Consider the following 20,331-nt stretch of genomic DNA (forward strand, 5'->3'; position numbering starts at 1 on the left):
GGGCCACGATGAATTTGGACTTATCAATCGTCTCGCGCTAGCGATGAGCGCGACGAGCGTATCTCTACACACTTGATAGAGAACGAAAACACGGCGCACCACTCTGCAGACGCTGGTACTGGTGCCTTTTCTGCCTCGGCTCCACACAAAGCGCGACCATTTGAAGTAGACGAACGATAAACGCGTATCGCAGTACCGACTCAGGACCGGGGTGGTCTGTCGTAACTTCTGCAAGTCGTTGTCGTTTTTGGTATCACAATCAAGTTGTGCGACGTACACCGTCCCCGCAGCTCGCCGCCGCCATGTTGCCGAAGGCCGATGGGCGGAGCCAACTCCAGCCGGACGGCCCAGCCGGACGGCTCCAGCCGGACAATTCGCTCGCCGAGCGAATTCGACCTCGGCGTCCAACTTGGCCCGACAGGGCCCCCCCGACAGAGCACGACAGGCCCAGCCGGACCATGTTGTGCTCTGTCGGACTCAAAAGAAAACGGGCTGTAGCATGAGCCTCTCGTAGCCGCTATGCTAAAACTCTGTAGTGTCTTACTACGAGTATTTTGAACGTGACACGAGTCGTTTCCGTGATTTCTCGCACTTAATGTGCGTTTAAATTCTTGCAGCGACGACAAATAAACTCGGTGTGAAAAAAAAAAAAAAAAAGGACCATGTTACACATTAAGCGCAATCTCCTTTAAAACGTGCGCGTGCGTTCCCATCCGGGTCCGTCGCTTCGGCGCGGTGATGCGTCTGTTCTCTCGTTTGCGTAGTTAGTGTTGACCGGGACCCGACTGCGCCTGCGCGCGCGGGAAGGGCGAGGAGGTGCGCCCCACCGTGACGAATGCACGGGCATGGCAAGGGCTGGCCCGCGGAACTAATTCACCCTACCGCGACGAATGCTCAAGTGCCCAGACACGTCCCGGTAAGCACGGTAACCACGTACAACACCGGGCATGTGGAGTGAGTAGCGTGACGAGCGTTCGCTCGAGGCATGCGTGCACGAGCACTCAGCATTTTCTTGGTATTTTCAACTGTGGACACCATACAAAAACCAGGGGTGAGACAGCTGCGCATATTGCGCAGTTTTGATACAAATTTGTTTTCCTTCGCCAGGCTTCTCCAAAAGCTTCAAAATTCCAAACATTGCGCCAAACTGCTCCTAAACAGTCTGAGAGCCAAGGATTTTAACGCTGCCGTCAGTTTCGATGGGGAAAAATGCTTACTGACGGCATAATGTTTTAGCACCTCCACGGTGATGCTGTTTGTAACGGTCTAATTGATTGATCATTCAATAAAAAACCCGCATAAAAATGTCCCCGAGATAGTTTTTTTCCAAAGTCACAATGTCGTGTTGCACATGTTATACTCTGGCCGCCGCCTCCTTTAAAGGAGGCTATGCTCGGGCAGAGTGCTCTTCGCCGATTTCTAGCGCGGTTTTGGTTATTGGGGTGAGTGGGTTTACATTTAGTTTGATCCGTTGCGGGAAGTTGCGTTACTGGGAGTTCATCAAAAACAACGAGGTGACCGCGAATTCGCCGTGTTTCGTCCTTGAGTGTGAGGCGCGGTGCGTGCTTGGATAAAATTTCGGGCTCATTGCGGTGTTATAAAATGCTGAGTTATTGCTGCCTTTGACAGCGAGCTTGCTAGCGGAGGGAATGGGACGATCGACACTGCAGAAGTGGCGGCGCAGGCTACATCGCCGCAAAATGTTCAAGCAGTGTCCGATAGCGGGACGGGCTATTATTGCAGGCTAGTAATAAAGGTTCACTAGTCTGAAGTGAAATTAAATGCCAAAAGGGACGTGGCTAAATATACAAACATTACTGAAATTACGATCCTAGCGAACGTGCACCTTAGGGTTGAAATGGAAGGGCTGACGGGCTGTCACCTCGCTTTGCGCAACTTTTGCCGTGGGTCTACACTTCTGCGTAAAAGCCGGGTCTGGGATTACAGAAATAATTTCGGCATTGACATGATATTAAAAGTGCCTTACGATTGCTTAGTTTTTCAATTCGATGTTTTCAACGGCACTTCACACTGTCTATGCATAGAGCTTAAGAATTAAAAATGGTTGTAAAAAAGTAGCGGAGTGCGTACGTTGTGATACTCTGGTAAAAAAAAAAAACTTTATTGAAAGGCTGTTTCTGTGTTATGTACGTTCAAAGCCAATTAAAAAGTGCACTTTTCCCCCCAGTTGCCAAAAATTTGATTTTTTAGGCTCTAAGGTGACATAATAAATGTCGTTCTTCGGCTCCAAATCGAGGTTCTTCTGCTCCAAAATCGAGATTTCGCTGCTCCAAAAACTGCTCCCAAACCTGGTTCAGCTACTCACCCCTAACAAACGATTTGCTCAGCAGCTCCCCTGTTCAAATGATTTTCCGCAGCTTTTGAACCCGTTTTGCCATTTCCGCGGTCTGCGAAGGTTTTCAGTATTTTTGGAACTTCCAACCAATTTTAAAGTGTATACGTACGCAGAATAAGCGAGGGTGCAAATATGTAAAATTTGCTATAGATAAAATGAATTAGAACATATTTGATGCCGTTAACATTATGATCATGAAAATTTTACTTCATTAAAATAATAAATTGTAAAGGAAGTAAATAAACATTGACAAATAGTGCGAAAAAAAGTAAACAGAACACACAAAGACGGCAATACTTGCCCCCCGCCCCTCCACTCCCAAAAGCGTTCGGTACCCCTGCAGCTGTGCATATTACGTCATAAGGTCAAGTGTGGGAAATGAGCTAGTGAGTCGCATGGCCGTTCCATTTTTTCCTAATTATATTGCTTATTTGAGCAAAGTTTACGTTCAAGAGGGGGGGGGGGGGTATCAGTATAATTCTAACGAGGCAATCTTTCGAATGAACCAAACTTGCGTTTTGTCTACATGGCCCCTTTGAATAACACCACGAAAACAAAGTGTTTAGTACTTTTCGGACCTAGAGTCAAAGCTCTACCAGCCAACTCGAACTTGAAATTCTAGGGTACTCATATCGGCCGACCTCTCATAGCGTTACGACGGAGTTTTACGACCAGAAAAGCATTGAGGGACTCTGGTATTAGTGAATTTTTTGTGTACTCGAACAACTCCCTTTTTTCCGTGTCAATACTTTTTTGGTTGACAGTTACTGATACGCATGATGGGCTGTCAACGTGGCTAAAAACGTGTCGTGGCCCCGTAAGACGTTATTGGACCTTTTAAGTGCGAATGCACTTTATAAGCGACCCTGAATTCCGTTGACCGCCGTCCGTCCAGATAGCAACAGCTGCGGGTGCGCGCGCTCCTCGTCTTCCTTGGCAACGGGGGGAGATGGCACATACCCACGTGGGGGATTGGCCAGGAATCTCCTCGTCTTCCTTGGCAACGGGGGGAGATGGGCGCGCGCTGCCTGGCCGCTGACATGGCACATACCCACGTGGGGGATTGGCCAGGAATCGGGCGTGAGAAGGGCTAATACACCCGCTTAAAGGAGTACTGACACGAAATTTCAAAGCTGAGATCCGCTCTAGCAATCAAGTACAACGACAACACAAATAGGTGTCTGTGCATGGCACATACCCACGTGGGGGATTGGCCAGGAATCGGGCGTGAGAAGGGCTAATGCACCCGCTTAAAGGAGTACTGACACGAAATTTCAAAGCCGAGATCCGCTCTAGCAATCAAGTACAACGACAACACAAATAGGTGTCTGTGAATAAATGCATCTTTCTTTCTTTGTAGTTGTGTGTGTGTGTGTGATCTCTCTTTCGCGAACATTACCGAACCGCGCAAATTCAACTCGTGCATTCGCCCTTTCACATTCTTCCCCTCGGAGAAATGCGGGAAAATTTTTTCCAGTAGCGTAGCACTCTTGTGGCGGCCGCCTGAACCACACTTGGGGGATTATAGAAGAACACGCCCCCTTTGTTTCCGCCTGCCCTGCGCAGTTGAGGAAGCCGCCCAGGCGCCAAGCACGGTTTTGATGGGAGAAATTTTTTTCTATGGCAGCCGTAAAGCCTGCCTGTCGGCCGATTTCATGGCTCAGAGAACGGAGCAGCACTTAGCTGGCTCGGCGTTCACAACTGGCTAATTCAAAATGGCGTCGTTTTGTTTACTTTTTGCCACCCAAGAATGGCGGATCGGTGGTTGGAACTGAGAGCAGCGCATGCGCAGAGCTCTACTGGGCAAAAATTATGTCTTTAGTCATGCCACCCAAAACAAAACTTGTAATAATGATTCTCTTTAATAAAAGTGAATTGAAGTACAAACTGAAAATTTCCTACTCAATCTTGATCTCAATCTTCTCATCAGGCGTTAGATCCTCCCTCTGGAGTAGGTGGGCACAGTAGCGCACATCTCTGTCCAAGTCCTCCTTAAGGCCAACTAGGGCTGTTTTCACTTGATCTTGGTAGAAAACACCAAGGTTCCAGATTTGCACCTTTGGGCTGATGATTGTGGCTAGGCTGCGTGCGAGGTCCATGCGCACATTCGGTACCGCGTCTTCGCACAGCTTCAGCAGCTTCGGCAGGGCGATCACGCGGAACTCCTCGGGGGTGATGCCGTCCTGGAGCGCCATTTCCTCAACCAGCTGACAAAACAGTTGACGTTGAGCCCATTTTCGGTCATCTGCCTTGACGCACAGGTCGCGCACAAATTGTTTGCGGACGAGGGGTTCTGAGGCCATGTGACGAAGCAGGGCGGAGGCAGAGTCAACGCTCTTTCGACGCACTTCTGCCACCTTGTCCAGCAGGAGCTCACTCGCGATAGGGACTAGGTACTCGTTGATGTCCCGGGGGCTGTAGAGCTCGGCGAGCTCGCACAGTTGCCGGGCCAGCGTGTGCCGAGAGCGCCAGTTGCGGTGGTTTTCGGTGCAGAGGAAGTCCGCCAGGAGGGGTAGAGAGCGGCGCTGGTCTTCCCGAGTGAGGCTCCGCAAGAAAGCGCCCAGTCGCTCCAGCAGGCCCACGCGCACCTCGTCCACATCGCGCATAAATGCCTGAAAGCTCGGCACGAGCTCCTCTGAGGCTATCCGGGGGCCCAAGATGGCGGCCAAATCGTGCAGGCCGGACGCCACCGCGTGCCGAACCTTCCACTCGACATCAGACGCCAGGGACTGGTAGGTCGTGCGCAGGCAAGGCCAGAAGCGACGGCCCAAAGTAAGGGCCACGGCAGGTAAACTGTGTGCACAGTGGCGTCCAATCTCAGGATCCAGGCTTTGGGCAAACGAGGGATCTGTCATTGTCAGGTACCGTTCCAAAAGCTGCGGAGGTACAATGTCCTGGTTCGTTGGAGACCAAAAAAGAGGGCTTGCACTGCCTTCCATCTCGTCCGGCTCACTTGTTCGTACGTGGACACGTGCTCCTTCCCCAGCCTCGTTGAAAGCCACAGACGCCCCCGGGATGGAAGAGGGCGGTAAAAGGTTTCCCTCCTGATCAGCCGCGATGAGTGAAGGAAGGGAAGGTGTCCGTATTCTTGAAGCATCCGCTGTGAGCGTTTGCGTGGTGGTGGCACTGTTTCGTTCCGATGGAACCGGGACTGGCAAATGTGATGCAGCAGTGCAGTTATTATCTGGAGGCGGTAATTGCACGTTTAGATCTGATGAAAAGCACCGATTGTCTTGGTCCTGAGACTTGGCCCTCACGTGGACAGCTGGGGCATGGTCACCTAGAAACTCGTCGACTTCGACCTCTCGTATGGGCACCCGCCAGAATTGGAATGCATTGAAGTTACTATCATCACTGGGATCTGCGTCAAGAACCAGTCGCTGCACATCTCCTTCCACCGTGTTTTCAGGATCTTCAAGCTCTTTTAAAACGCTTTTCAGTGTATGTGCATTGCCGCTGACAGGCTGGTTCGTTGGGGCCGGGGCTGTCTCCAGTCCCTTGCACTTCCACGCCAAGTCTTTAGGCTTGTCTGGCAGAGCCGCATCCTCGTGGACGCCTTCCACAGCTTCCAGGCCACAGTAGGCTGGCCTGGTCTTGTCTTCATTCTCAGATATACCCTGCTGCTCCCCTTGGGTAAGCAGATTCACCTCTTTTTCCACCGCAGGGGCCTCTCCACTGTGCGCCTGGGGTGTATGCCGCTGTAGCGCTGTCCTGGCGAGAGTGGTAGTAGTGGTATCTTTGGGCCATCCTTGGGCCACTGCTGGGGGTGATGGAGTGGAAGCCAGGACACTTGGCTCCTTTCCCTCGGCACTCGCATCTGGCGAGCCGCCACGTGACCGAACGCCGACAACCCCGTTGGAGCTGCAATGAATTCCCGTACGCTGTGGGTCAGCAAACGTCGAGATGAAGGGCCCCAGGGCCTGGAAGGCAGCTGTGCGAACCCATCGCGACTGGTCGTCCAGAAGGTCCAGAAAGAGAGGAGCAAGGCTACCGCGCCGAATAGCCAAACAGCACGCGCGCGAAACTGGCACGAACACTTCGACACACGCCTTGCGAACACCCCAGATGCAGTCTTTGCACAGCGACTGGAATGCACCAAGGTTGTCTTCTGTGAGAACTCGTCCCACAATGCTGAAGAAATCTCCGTAATGCGAAGCACACGCCTTGCGAACGTGGATAGAAGAGTCTTGACATAGGCTGATGAAACGAGGGAGGAACAGGGCAGCAGTGGTTTGTTGTCCCAAGAAGGGAGCCATTTTAGTCATCAGCGTGACTGCTTCCATTCGATGGTCCACATTCTCGTTCTCCGTGAGACCCACCACAAGACTGCCTATCTGCTCCTCAAGCAGCTTACGGTCAATCAACGCTCGTTCCAGAATAAGCAGCAAAGACACTTGCGTCATCTTCCTCACCTGATTGGTGACGTCGGTGAGGTACTGCGCAATGATGGGGACGAGGTGCTTCTGAACTACATTTTCCAGCGGGCCAGCCTCGCTCGCGCAGAAGGAGGCGATGTCCGGTAGCTGCTCCATCAGCTCCATCCGCACGCTCAACTCGCTGTCCAGAGAGAGAGAGGCAAGCACAGACAGCACGGAATCGACGTCCTCCTGGCAATGCACGACCGTACGCAGAGTGTCCAGGATGTTCCGGGCCACCAGCTGCCTATCGAAGATGGCGTCGCTGTGAGCGTAGCGCTCGAGCTTGAGAACTCGGTTCGGTTCCTCCAGTAGCTCCCGACGTCGCTTCGTGGCAAGGTCCTCTTCATCGTCACAGTCCCCTCCTAGCGAATCAGCGGCAGCAGCCACAGCAGTCATCTCCTGCTCTTCTGCCAGCATGACCAGGAAGAATTGGGTTGGGTTGTGTGGCGTGTTCGACGCACTTGTCTACGTATACTTGTTCGAAATGATGATGATGTTAATGCGGTTATACCCTTTTGCAAAAGGTGGATGAGAGTGCCGTCTACTGGGTAGCTTGGAGCGCTGCTTATAATTAAGCAACTGGTCATACAACTCCCTGTTCGGCCTCATAGAGTAGGAATAGGAACGCGGGTTTTGACGCGAACGTCTTTTGCTTGAACATCGGCTACTCCAGATTTTTTTGCAAAGGCCGGGATTTTTTACTGCAAAATATTCTTTTAAATCGATTGGACACATCATTGAGGAAAATAGAGATTATTCAATATCGTTTAGGCCGGCTGAAGCTACCAGCACGTGCAATTATTTCTGTGATTCTTCCCGAACGACGCGAGGAAAAAGTACATGTGCGATGCGTCTAGGTGGACATGTTTGTAAAATACGTGTTAGTGTATAGTCACGATCATCATCAGCATAAATCAAGTGGGGAGAGGGATTGTCTATCTAGTGCGGTTCGGCTTGGGTGCGTTCGGCTTCTCTACATTGGGCAAACACTGAGCGCCGAGCATTCCAACAGAAGGTGTCGCGCACTGCACAGGGCCACGGTACTACATTTCTGGCAGTTAGGAGCGCTGCACAGGTTGCCCCGCCCGAAGACGTTGTAGCGACCGGCGCGCCAAGGGTCCGCCGCGTCGGAGACGACAAACGGCGGCGGGAGCTTTGCACGTGGCGCAATCCCATGTGCTCAAGCGTGAACGCACGTGAGCTGGCGAAATAAATCGGTTCGAGCCCGAGCGATGTCGCGTCTGGTCCGTTCGCTACGCTGTGTTCCAGTTTGCGAACAGCATAACAGACAGCCTCGGAGGCAGTCCAATGAGGCGTCTAAAGGAACAAGAATTGGAGCGGCGCCGGGGGCGCGTGCTTCCAAACGCTCCGATGCGCAGCGCACCCACGTGACATGTGTGATGTCACTGCGCGCCTGATTCTATTGAGCTACTGCTAGAAGGATCCCGCCGTTCTGGCTGTGCGGCCGCGAGGTAGAGTTCTGGGTAATGGCGATGGCGGCCTGGGTTCAAACCCCAGATATTGTACTGGGTAATTCTTTTGCCGCGAATTTTTTTTAAACTCCATTCTACGTGTTGTTTGTGTTAATAATGATAATTTGGTATGTTTTACGTCTCTCTAGGCTGGAGGCATAGCCTACGACCACATTTAATTATCGTTCTGCATCGCGCGAAGAGACATCTTGGGGCGCTGTACAGCGAAGCTTTTGGTAATATGCCGCCGGCTCAGGCCGTCACCGTAGGCAAGAACATCGTAGGCAATGAAAATAACGAACACAAGCAGGCACGCAAATAAAAACTTACAGGAAACTACTTCCTCAAAGAACATGGTTGCTTGTTGCATAGCTTATACAGCAAACTAGCCTGCATCTTTGTTCACTTTAATGCTGTCTTCGCGAAGCAGCCTTTGTTGTCGTCTTCGCAAACATTGGAGCAGAGCTTAACATGGCTTGTGGTCCTCGAAGACGGCAATGAAGCCGTATAAATGGGGAATTGGAACGCATCCTAAGTAAGGGGCCGTGCTATTGGCCGTGGCCGTTCTTATACGTAGCCTCCCTGATGCACAACGGATGAATCCGGGAGCAGGGGGTCGGCAATTGTTTCGAAGAGCGGCCGTTTCGCTCGGCCTTCGCCAAAGCGGCACCGTCTTCTGCGTCGACGTCAGCCTCCGCGTCTGAATTTCCGCGTCTAAGGTTTAATTCACAGTGGCCAGGCAGCCAGATAGTGTGAATTTTCCGCAGATAAGTGGAAATGCATGGAATAAAGAGTTTTAAGCAAAGGACTAGAAATTTCCAAGGAGAGAGCCACGCACACAGAAGGGGATCGAGCCCGTGAGCTACATCCCTGGAGGTTGCTGCAAATCAAGTTTCAGGATGGCAAAAAAGAACAGCGAAGAATTCTGACTAAAAATAAGAACATAATCTCATATACGCATGAAAAAGACCAGTTCAATGCCGGGGAGAAAATACTGCCCTCTCCCCCATCTTTTCCATCTTATTGAGAAGCGTCGGTTGCAACAGGCACGTGGGATGGGTATTCGGACTGGTGAGGCAGAAGAATGTTATGAATTATGTTAGACTGGAGGAAGGCATTTGTTCACGTGAGCTTGAAGGTATAGCATTTTTGGGGTAAAGACTACTGAATACAATCTTTATACTACTGATGATAAAATGTACAAGGGTAGAATTCAAAGGAAGATGGTGTTTAAAGAAGAAAACAAAGAATTTGCAACTATAACCTCTGGGCGATGGAAACGAGACCAAAATGAACTAAGAACACCGGGCCCACTCCACGAACGTGAAACCTGAAGAGGGGAGAAGCAAGCAGTGTATAAATGTATTCTTGGCGCCCTGGCATTTTTGCCAACGGCGATGAAACCATTGGGGAGCGTAGCGGTGTACATCATTGCTGTAAAAGTATCCTGTGTTTGAAGCACGAAGCTCTCTAGCGCGATGCGTGAACTAGTGTACCAGTGTTTTTTTAGTACGCGTTAGGAAGCGCTCCAGCGCGAGGAGTAAACGAGTGTCCCGGTGTTTTTTTAGTACGAGTTTTTTTAGCACGAGGCGTAAACGACTTTCCCGGTGTTTTGGTACCGTGACTACATGAGACGACGATTACGACGACAATGACGACAGGAGACGCCAACAACCCCAGCCCCTAAGGGGCTTCGCCCGAAAAACAACATTACATGTTGAAGAAAAACTGTCTGTGGTCTAGCCAGCGGGCACTCAAGGAACTTTGCGAACGCAGGTACAGTGAAACTCCGTTTAACCGTAGCTTACGGGGACGTGAAGAAAGTACGCACTAAGCGGCAATACGGTTTATCCGAATGCGCGAGGTTAAAAGGAAACCGAGTAGGGTATTCGGCTTAACTACGTTGTTCAATCTCTCGACCCGCTGCCTCCTCCGACCACGAAGCCGACGAGGCAGTAGTGAAAAAAAGAGCCGCTCGAAACTCCCGCACCTAGCACACTCCGTACGATAAAGCAACGGCGTGAATCGCGTCTGATGCCAGAGTCCGACGGGCGCGCCAAGCGTCCGCGAGGGGCGCCATCGCGCAGAGCGCTTCCTCCTCTCCCCCAAAACGGCTTTCTGACGCCTCGGAGCCAGTGAGTGAACCGAGCAAGGAGAAAGGAAGAAACGAAAGAAACTCCGCGCAGGCGCCGGTGCCCGCGGAGGCCGCAGACGCGGCAGCGGAGACGCCAGCGCCATCTGTCGCCCCTGCCGCGGATCCTCCCGCGGCGAAGTGCGAGGAGGTGGCGCCGCTCGTCGGCACCCTAGCAAAGAAAGAACTGAAACTAAAGCGTGGCAAACTGTTCGCATGGCGAGCAGTGAAACATCCCCCTCACGAGGGGCACGATCAAATGCAGAGCATTTCCTGGGGTGCACGACGTTAAGTAGTTTGCGTTACGTTAATGTTGTTGCACTTGTGGCAACTGCTGACGAGAGAGCGCTCGTCAGCAGTAATTTGAATGAGTCAACGATATAAGGCGCGTTCGTAGCGTCCCATTCTGTGTCGGCTTTGTGGCGCAGTGTGTAGAGCACCATGTACATTGCGTTCCGCCCGCAGGGTCGAGGGATTGAAACCGGGCGCCGGATAGTATTTTCTTTTATATAGTGTAGGGGGAGGGGTGCGGACAGCGACGGTGCGGACTACGACGGGACAACGCGGGTGACATTGTGAGTTACTGAAATGCTCTGCATTTAAAACGGGAGCTTGAGCATCGAATCTGATGGGGAAAGGTTCGGAAGCATCGCGAATAAACAGCTTTCTTATGCCTTGAGTTTCGCTTTTCGGCACTCGTGGCTCAACATTTTGTGGTGCCGAAACTTGGGAAGGTTGTCGTCGGAAAGTGTCATGAGGCAAGTGTGGCGGTCGTCATGCTTCGAGTATGTGTGATCCCGACAGAAGCCGTTCACAAGCACCACGGGATACCGGGGGACCCGAGGCAAGTACGACGGTGTGCGCGTCCCTTCAAGGTGGCAACATAGCGGTCGATGAACAGCGGAGATCTGTTCTTCTTCAAACATTTCTAGCTTGGGCAGTGATCGAGTGATGATGCCTGTAGATATGTCAGAGGAGTTTTCGACGGCGGCAGCCAGCGCATCTTTGTGCCGGAGGAACTATGTGCGCATCTTCGGCCGAAGAGAATTGGTTTCACCACGATTGCGCTGGATACGTTCGCCAACGTGAGGACCCAACCACCTACAAAACATCTCGTCGTAGAAATCCGGCTACGTAGCCAGTTCATGGACAGTGAGATTGTGTTGCGGGCAATTGTGATACCCCACATCTGCCACAACATTGAGGCGACCTGCATGGAAACATCCTTCGTGGCGACCTTTAAAAAGTCCGAGAAAAACATTGTAAATGAACTGAAGCCCGCCGACCATCGTAACTACAGCTGCCATAAGCGTGCTAATAGGTTCAGACCAGATGCGGACAGTGCTAACCGGAGAAGTCTCGAGATTTAAGAAAACGAAAGCCTAATCGGAATGAATTCCAAGTTCGGATGGACCTTCCAGGGTACCACAACCGCTTTAGCAACAACCAGCAAAATCTCGCGCATGATGGTTTACGTGCTAAGAACACACGCAGTCGAGTGAGACGAGATTGTCCGCTCATTTTGGGAGTTTGACAGCATGGGTATATCGGAATCGATCGACGAATGTTCCCAGCAAAACAAACCAGGTTGCTCTGCCCTGGAAGGACGGCTTCCAGTTCTGTAACAGCAAGTAGGCTGCCACCACAAGACTGCAACGACTCTTATGCATGCTGTCCAAGAATGAGGGACTGCTGAAAATTTATGACAAGACGATCAGAGAGTACCTCGAATCAGGACACGCTGAAGTAGTAGAAACCCCTCCGTCAAACACAGAGAAACTCTACTACATCCCTCACAGAGAAGAGATTAGAGAGCAGGCCCTTACCACAAAAGTGAGGATAGTGTTCGATGCGTCGCCACATGACAGAGGGTGTAAGTCAGTCAATGAATGGCTTGAAAAAGGTTACAACTTGTACCAAGAAATGGGAAAAATTAATTCTCCTCCGGTTCAGGACTCACCCCATCGCCGTCATGGGTGACATAGAAACAGCCTTCCTTGAGATATCTATCAAAGAAGATGCCAGGGATGTGCTTCGATTTTCCTGGTTTAAAGAAGGAAGTAGCTTACAGTACGTTGAGAATGAGCTCCAGAAATGGCGAATAACGAAAGTTCCGTTCGGAGCAACATGCAGCCCATTCCTGCTTACCGCAACAATCCTTTACCACTTAAAGAATAAAGTTGGAGATAAAGCTGAAAGGGCCAAATTGCCCAGCGAGTCATACGTCGGTGATCTGGTCACTGGTACCGCCACAGAACAGGGGGTCATCAAGGTTTGAATATAAGTGCAAGAAATTATGGAGGCGGCAGGAATGACACTGAGGAAGTGGACGACAAACTCGGACCAAGTCAGGGACTTTCTGCAGCAAGAACAACGGGCGGTGAGCAAGGAAATGGTTGTCCTTCAAGAATCCACGGTAAATGTCTTATGAATCACTTGGGATCCCGCGAAGGATACGTTCAGTTTTGTTCTGACTAACCTGATGGACTTCTTAAAATCAAGAGAAAACACAAAACGCTTTGTCTTGCAGACGGCTTCACGTGTTGTTGACCCACTCGGATTTGTTGGCCCTTTCACCATCGCGGCAAGGACACTCTTTCAGAAGCTTTGGTCGCGCGGCATCACTTGGGACGAAGACTTACCGCAACATACCGCAAGCTTCTGGACAGACTCTACGATCACCTTGACTTGGATAAAGAGTGTGTCGGTAAAGTGGAGGCCATTCGTCGCGAACAGGGTTAGAGAAATCAACGAAAAGACAGACTCAACCAAGTGGAGGTATTGTCCTGAAAAAGACAATCCTGCAGACCTGTTAACTCGTGGTGCATCCATTGAAAAAATAATATCCACCCAAGCTTGGTGGCATGGCCCTGCATGATTAACGGATAAAGATGTTTGGCCATCGCAAGCTGTCGACTGTATTACTGAATGGGAACCCTTGGAAGCAGAAGCGGTAACCGTCCAAATCGCACCCGTTACCGAATCTAAAGCATTGGAACCACTTATTGATATTGATCGATACAGCAAACTTCCTTTACTGCTTAGATGTCACGGCGAGGGTCTTCCGCTTCCTAAACCACTGCCGACGCCTCGAAATAACCTCGGCCCAGTGACAGCTGAAGAAATAATACGAGTCGAAAAGTACTGGATCAAGCTGGTTCAATCTCAAGCATATAAAACTGAGATCCAGTGCCTTTCAAATGACACCGCTCTAGAGGGCTCATCACCAATCACTGAACTCAATCCTTTTCTGGATTCCGGTGGTCTACTTCAAGTTGGAGGTCGTCTGTCGCGAGTGCCAGTTGCAGAAGAAGTGAAACACTCAATAATTCTACCACCATACCACCGTTTGTCGGAACTGATTGTGGTGGGATCCCACCTTCAAGTTATGCACGGTGGCGTGAGGGAGACGTTAACTCACCTGAGAGAACGTTATTGGATTCACAGAGCTCGATGCCTAGTCAAACGAGTCATCCATGGCTGCTACCTGTGCAAGCGGTTCCGAACACGTCCAGGCAGTACTCCCGCTGCCCCTCTTCCTGGTCACAGCTTGTCATCGACTAATCCTTTCGAAGCTGTGGGGGTAGACTTCGCAAGCCCACTCTATATACGGTCTTCTAACAACCCCAAGAGCTACATAGCTCTTTTCACATGTGCTACATCACGAGCAGTGCATCTGGAACTGTTCAGTTCGATGACTTCAGAAGCATTCCTGATGTGTTTCCAGCGTGTCGTGTCACGGAGGGGCGTACCTCGAATCATTTATGCAGATAATGCCAAGACATTCAGGAAAACAATATCTGAGGTCAAGCGACTTCACAGGATGTTCCTACAAGACGTCGTCGCTGGGTACATCAGCAGCGCCGAAGTTGCTTGGAGGTTCATCGCGCCTGACGCCCCTTGGTGGGGCGGGTGGTGGGAGTGTCTCATGAGAACTGTTAAGACCACACTGCGAAAAATTCTGGGTAAAGCTCTTTTCACCTTCGAAGAACTAGCAACAGTTCTTACCGAAGTGGAAGCTGCGGTCAATTCTAGACCATTAACATTAATCGAGTCGGACATAGGTGAACCGTGTGCGTTAACGCCCGCCGACCTCCTGATCGAAGGTTTACCGCTCTACCGCATGGGGCATTGAATGTCGCCACCACTTCTACGCGCACAGACGCTCTCCGAAGGCAACAGTATAGAAAACGACTCACGGAAAACTTCTAGACAAGATGGCAGAAGGAGTATCTCCTTCAGTTGCGATCAGCCCGTTTCGCAGCTCGAAGGAGGGCAACAGAATTCAATGGTGGGGACATAGTACTCGTCTATGCTGAGAAAACGCCTCGTCAAATGTGGAAGCTGGCTCGGATACTAGACGTCTACAGAAGCGTGGATGGCCGTATCCGCTCGTGCAAAATCAAGTTGCAGGACGGTCTTGGCACCACCAGGGCTATCCAGAGACTCTGCCCATTTGAACTTGCCGCTACTTAACACCTTTGCCGGGGCCCGGAGTATGTTTAATCTCTCGACCCGCTGCCTCCTCCGACCACGAAAACGACGAGGCAGTAGTGAAAGAAACGGGACCAATATCCCCATGGCAGCGGCCCCACTTCGCTCAATCCGTCACCTCTCAACCCGTCGCACGCAGGAAGCCCGAGCTTCGACAGCACCGCTGCCGACGTCTTGCCTCAACTAAACGACCGGGTGAAACTGACGTCTACACCGACGCTAGCCACATAAACCCACTCGTCGGCACAGCATGGATCAGCCCGGACAATTTATCCATCATGGGAGCCCAATATCACAGTATTCCCAATATTACTTCAAAGGACGCGGAGCTCATCGCTATCCACGATTCTCTCGACTACTTTATGTACGATTACCATCTCCCTATTCCCCCCAACCTTCGCATCCTAACAGACTCATATTAAGCTCTCCAAGAACTTTGTCATCCCATGTCCACCCACCCTTCTGTCCACCACATTATTCATCAAATCACTGCGCTCCAAACATCAGGCTGCCAAGTCCGAATCGACTCGACCCCCAGTCATGAACCAGCCGCTCCTGGGAACCAAGCAGCTCACGTGGCTGCGCAGGAGGCCCTTCTCACAATAGCCTCCGATGGACCCCCGGCGCCGCCCTTCTCGGACCACCCCTGACCAAACTGCCCTGACGATGACCCAACTCTCGCTCCGGCAATCAGGATCCGTAGATTCAAGCAGCTGAAACAACAACGCCTCAAGTCACTCACCCCTTCAGGCCACTTCACCTCCTTCCCCACCCTGACCCGAGCACAAGAGATCTTCTTGAACAAGTTCCTGACCAACACCTGTACGGCACCAGAGACCATTCGACAATGGTATTATCCCCAGCACGCCCCCCGATGTCCCTACCGCCACCACTCCATCGCAGCCGATCTCCACCACCTCATCTGGCACTGCCCCAAGTTTTCTCGATTTCGTACATTCACTCCCCCACACCACGACACCTCAACCTACATCGACCCAACATCCCTCTCACACGACACACTCTTCGAAATCGCCATTTATGCCACAAAAAGCGGCCTAGTACGGGCAATTTAGCAGTGGTCTGCACGACTTCTGAAGAGAACCCTTGAAGCCGGCATCATAAGAACAATGCTCCCCCCCCTTCTCTCCCCCCCCCCCCCCCCCACCTGGCCTTTGGACTTCCTTTCTAATAAAGTTTACAACAACAATGGGAGCTCGTGCATCTAATCTGGCAGAGAACGGTTCGGAAGCTGGCCGCATCGCCAATAAAGTTTTCTTACGCCTTGAGTTTTGATTTCCGGCACTCGTGGATCAACAACGTATAAAAAGAACTTATGGTTTATGGGGGTACGGTTTAACTAGATTCCACTGTATTTGAACCTGGAATTCAGCGTCTCGACTCCGGCCTCTAAGTACAACACCGAAATCGGATTGTAACCCGGCAGGCATAAACACATTCGCAATGTTTGTGGTTTCAGATTTGCCAAAGACAGGAGCTTCTATGTCGCAGAACCAGAGAACAAAACACACCAAATACTAAGGTTGGACGAACATACATGCTGTATACCATCAAACGCGTATCTCCCCTCAGACCTGTTTGCTTAGACGCATAAGTAAAGCTACAGCGTGGGCGCCTTTCGCTGATATGTGCTCAATATGTAGGCGCCAATTAAATTTGTGACATACATGATTACAAGATATTTTTGCCAATCAACCTGACGAGTTGATTGTTGATGATAGGATAACGAAATCGAGGTTGGACTTCTAAGAAAAAACACGGGAATGGAACATTAAAGAAAAGGTTAAATTGTTCAGTGTCGTGTCCAGTGGTGCAATATTCAGTATCATCGTCATTATCCCCTTCCGATTACGTCATTTTCTTTCTGTGTTGCTGCGACTGAGAGGCTTGGCCAGTTACCATTTTTCACAACACGTATACGCTATTGAGGTGGCGTTCTTTGCTACTTTGCTGATATCACTCGGCTAGGCCTCGAGTGAGGGGATTGAGCCCCTCTATTATCACCCTAACGTTGGCTTTTCATCTGAATCGTTTGCTTCCTCTCTCTCTTGCTGTGACTGAAAAACTTGGCTAGTCGCCCCCACTTTCAGCGTAAACGCGCTTTGGTATACTGTCGTGATTACAGTGCTCAAAATACTCCTGTGGTCTTCCAGTGGTGCGATTGTGCCCTCTCATTGCCATCGTCATGCTTCATTTACCCATTTTCTCTTCGGTTTTCTTTTCATTTAGTGAATGACACGTACCCACGAGTGTAAATTGCTTCCTTCTTCTCTGTATTTTTCCTCTTCTTCGCCCTTGTGAGCCCTCCATAGATGCTTTTAGCGTAAACGTACAGTCGCCAGCAGAAGTTTGCGGGATGTGCAGCGCGTGGCCGAGCGGCGCAAAACAACATTGCTGCGCCATCTGCAGCAATCTGTTCTGTTCTGCGCCATCTGTTCTGCTATCACTGGTGCAACAAAACACGTCGGCCGCGGCCGCCGTTTGTGGGTTGCGCAACGTTGAATAAATCTTATCTTTCACGAGCCACTGCTGGTTGAGCACGAATTTATCTTTCACGAGCCACTGCTGGTTGAGCACGAATTATATTCTAATTTTTAATCTAAGCAGCGAAGAACTGTCAGCCGACCCAGAATTGCCGTTGGCTGCTGCTCTCTGTAGCTACAACCACGGGCTACAACGTGATCTGGGACCACACCACCCCGCGTTCCGGAGGACCACAGAAGACATATCGCCCGCCTTACGGGCAGCTCTAAGTAGGCACTTTTAGAGGCCTAAGCTCTAAGAGTGCAAGTGGCGAGTGTAAGTGGCAAATGGCAAGTGTCATGCAAATACACCACTGGCAATGCAAAGTAAAAAACTGCGCAATTTGAGACTGCCACAAAAACGGAAGAAACACATGACTCTGCGCCTGTCCTGTGTTTCCCCCCTTTTTGTGGCCGTCTCAAATTGCGCAGTCCTTTACTTTACGTTGAAGATGCACCAACTCGCACAACACCAAGTTCTTCTAAACACCACTCGCAGCAGCAGATTCTCTTGCTAAAAGGTAGCTTAATATTTGTGCGCGCGTTACAATCGGGCTCAAAACCGAAATAGGCTTTAAAGCGGCTAGCAGCATTCCCATGCGCAACGGACACTAAGTACCCGCAAAATCCAACTCAATCAAATAAAAACAATCCGTCAACACCACGTGAGTGAATTTCGGCGCACTGATTCCTCAATGGCATGCCGCATACCCTGGTTAGCCGTTGCACATTTTTTTGTGCTTCTGCTTAGCCCCTAACGCTTAGAATTATGAAGATTAAGGCACTTGAAATCGCTGGCAGCTTCAGTGTTCCCCGCTATAACTTTATTTCCAGCAGCAGCTGGATAAGCAACCTTGTGAAGCACAATTCATTATTGGCTTCCAGAGCTGCATACGCCAAATAAAATCTCCCTCTTCCAGGTACGTGGTGTCATGTCTTTTCCATCTGCGCAGTACCGTCAGTGTCACATTTTTTTTTCGAATTTTCCTGCGCGAAGTTGCCCGCGCGTTACGATTGGGGGCGCGTTAGAACCGCGCAGATACGGTATTCTGCTCCCCGCGGCCCGCCGACTCAGCCCGACGAGAGAGCTAACCCACCCTCTGCCTCCGAGTTGACTGGACTCGCCGCGACGGCTCTCTGACCCACCCCGCCCGCTTATACATGGGGGTGTCGAGTCCAAAAAACCTGTTTATTTCGACTCAACGCGCCCTCGTCGGGTCAATGTAAACGGGGCTAGTGACGTCCATGAAACCTGTTATGAAAACGCTCCGAACCACCCTCACTGTCATCGGGTGGCCCTGATGTCACACATGGTATGAGATGAGTGCTAAAAATCCAATGTCAGCGAGGTAGGCTAAAAGGCGTTCACTTCTGATCGGGGGTTGATCGGATAAAAACAAAGATGGGTGTAAGGGTATCGTGTAGGTGTATAGTTCGGGGAAGTGTCGTTTCCTTGCTTCATGGTATGCCAAACATTCAGTCAATACGTGGAGAGCTGTAAGTCGTCGTCCGCACTTCTCACAAGCAGGTGGTGCTGTTCCGTTTAAAAGGTATGAGTGAGTAGCATGTGTGTGACCTATCCTTAATCTACATATTGATATTTCTGTGAACCTGTTCCGTTTGTCTGTGTTGTATTTCCCTATTTGTGGTTTATAATGTGTAGTTTGTTTTCGATTTGTGTGTCCCACTGTAACTGCCAGCGCCTCCGAATCCTACTCCGAACTGATTGCTTCATGTCTAGGTAGGGAACATGTGGGATATCTACAACACTGCGGAGAGCCGCCACAGCGGCATTCTGATCAGCAATTTCATTGCCCGAAATGCCGCTGTGCCCAGGTACCTAGCTGTTGTGTCGTGGGCGACGGCGAGCGGCCTCGGCAGCGACGGGAGCGAAGGCCGGCCGCCGGGCCCACCCACAAGCCCAAGAAGAAAGAGTGCGGCCTGCTCGTACCACGACCAAAACCCAAAGAGAACGTTTATTGTTCGACAAGACGACACCTAGACGCATACGCACGTGACCCGTCACGTGCGACCACAGCAACGACATCTAGTTACAATTAACACAACCAAGCGCCCACAGTGAGCGGGCGCTCCACTAGAGGGCGCCACTACACCACATCATCTTCCCGTGCAAAAGAAGTTCGCACACTCTGCGAAATACGCCACTACACCACATCATCTTCCCGTGCAAAAGAAGTTCGCACACTCTGCGAAATACATACAGCATCTTAAATGCACACTGCACATCATTCTCCCGCGCTTTGAAGAATGTCTGCATCTTCCTTTCACTTGACTCACACAACAGGCTATCAGTCGCTCACGACAGTTCTATAAGTCCCCCAAAAAAAACCCGTCCAAAAAACATTTTCGCTCACGACAGTTCTCTAAAGTCCCAAAAAAAAACCCGTCCAAAACACTTTCAATGATGATATACGATTCAACACAGACATGACACGTTCAACATGACGCAAAGCATGAACCGTGCGTATACCCCTTACTGCACATATTCGCGAAGCCACTGAGGCTGCTTAGTCTTACGGCGCGGACGCGTAGACGTTGAACTTGCATTATTTGACGATCCAGAAACCCCCTCATTTTCCCTTGTGTTGTCTACATGGCTATTTGGATCTGTTTGTTCACTATTTTCTTCCTGACATTCTAATGGTTCCCGAGGGACAATGGATTCAGACCTTGCACTGGTAGAGACCTCCGACAGATCAGGGTCTGTCTGAACACTGGGGCTTGTCCCTTCTGACAACTGTAGACTAGGGGACTGACTGTCACAAATGTCCAAGTTAGACAAAGAGTACAAAAACTCTTTATGCCTCGACGAGAGTTCAACATTGTCATAGGAATACGGTGCCGAGCCAACCTCAATTCCTTTCGGAACGACTGTGAGTTTCGAAGCGTTCCAGATCTT

At 50.7% G+C, this 20,331-nt stretch overlaps 2 protein-coding genes across 2 annotated transcripts in view; both read right to left on the reverse strand.

The window, feature by feature from the left end:
- Positions 1 to 20,331, reverse strand: part of LOC144169703 (protein max-like) — an 86,259-nt gene that overhangs the window by 21,272 nt on the left and 44,656 nt on the right. The window lies entirely within an intron of this gene.
- On the reverse strand, positions 4,255 to 7,179 carry LOC144168457 (serine/threonine-protein phosphatase 4 regulatory subunit 1-like). The gene has a single exon (XM_077697438.1). It carries the CDS (start codon positions 7,168 to 7,170, stop codon positions 4,255 to 4,257), a length of 2,916 nt encoding a protein of 971 aa, XP_077553564.1. The 5' UTR covers positions 7,171 to 7,179.

This window comes from Haemaphysalis longicornis, unplaced genomic scaffold (genome assembly GCF_048455015.1).
Source record: "Haemaphysalis longicornis isolate Haplotype H1 unplaced genomic scaffold, Haemaphysalis longicornis Haplotype H1 scaffold_2, whole genome shotgun sequence".
NCBI lineage: Eukaryota > Metazoa > Arthropoda > Arachnida > Ixodida > Ixodidae > Haemaphysalis > Haemaphysalis longicornis.

Excerpts from the sequence above, each read along its gene's own strand:
- LOC144168457 (XM_077697438.1), bottom strand. The coding sequence starts at position 7,170 with ATGACTGCTGTGGCTGCTGCCGCTGATTCGCTAGGAGGGGACTGTGAC.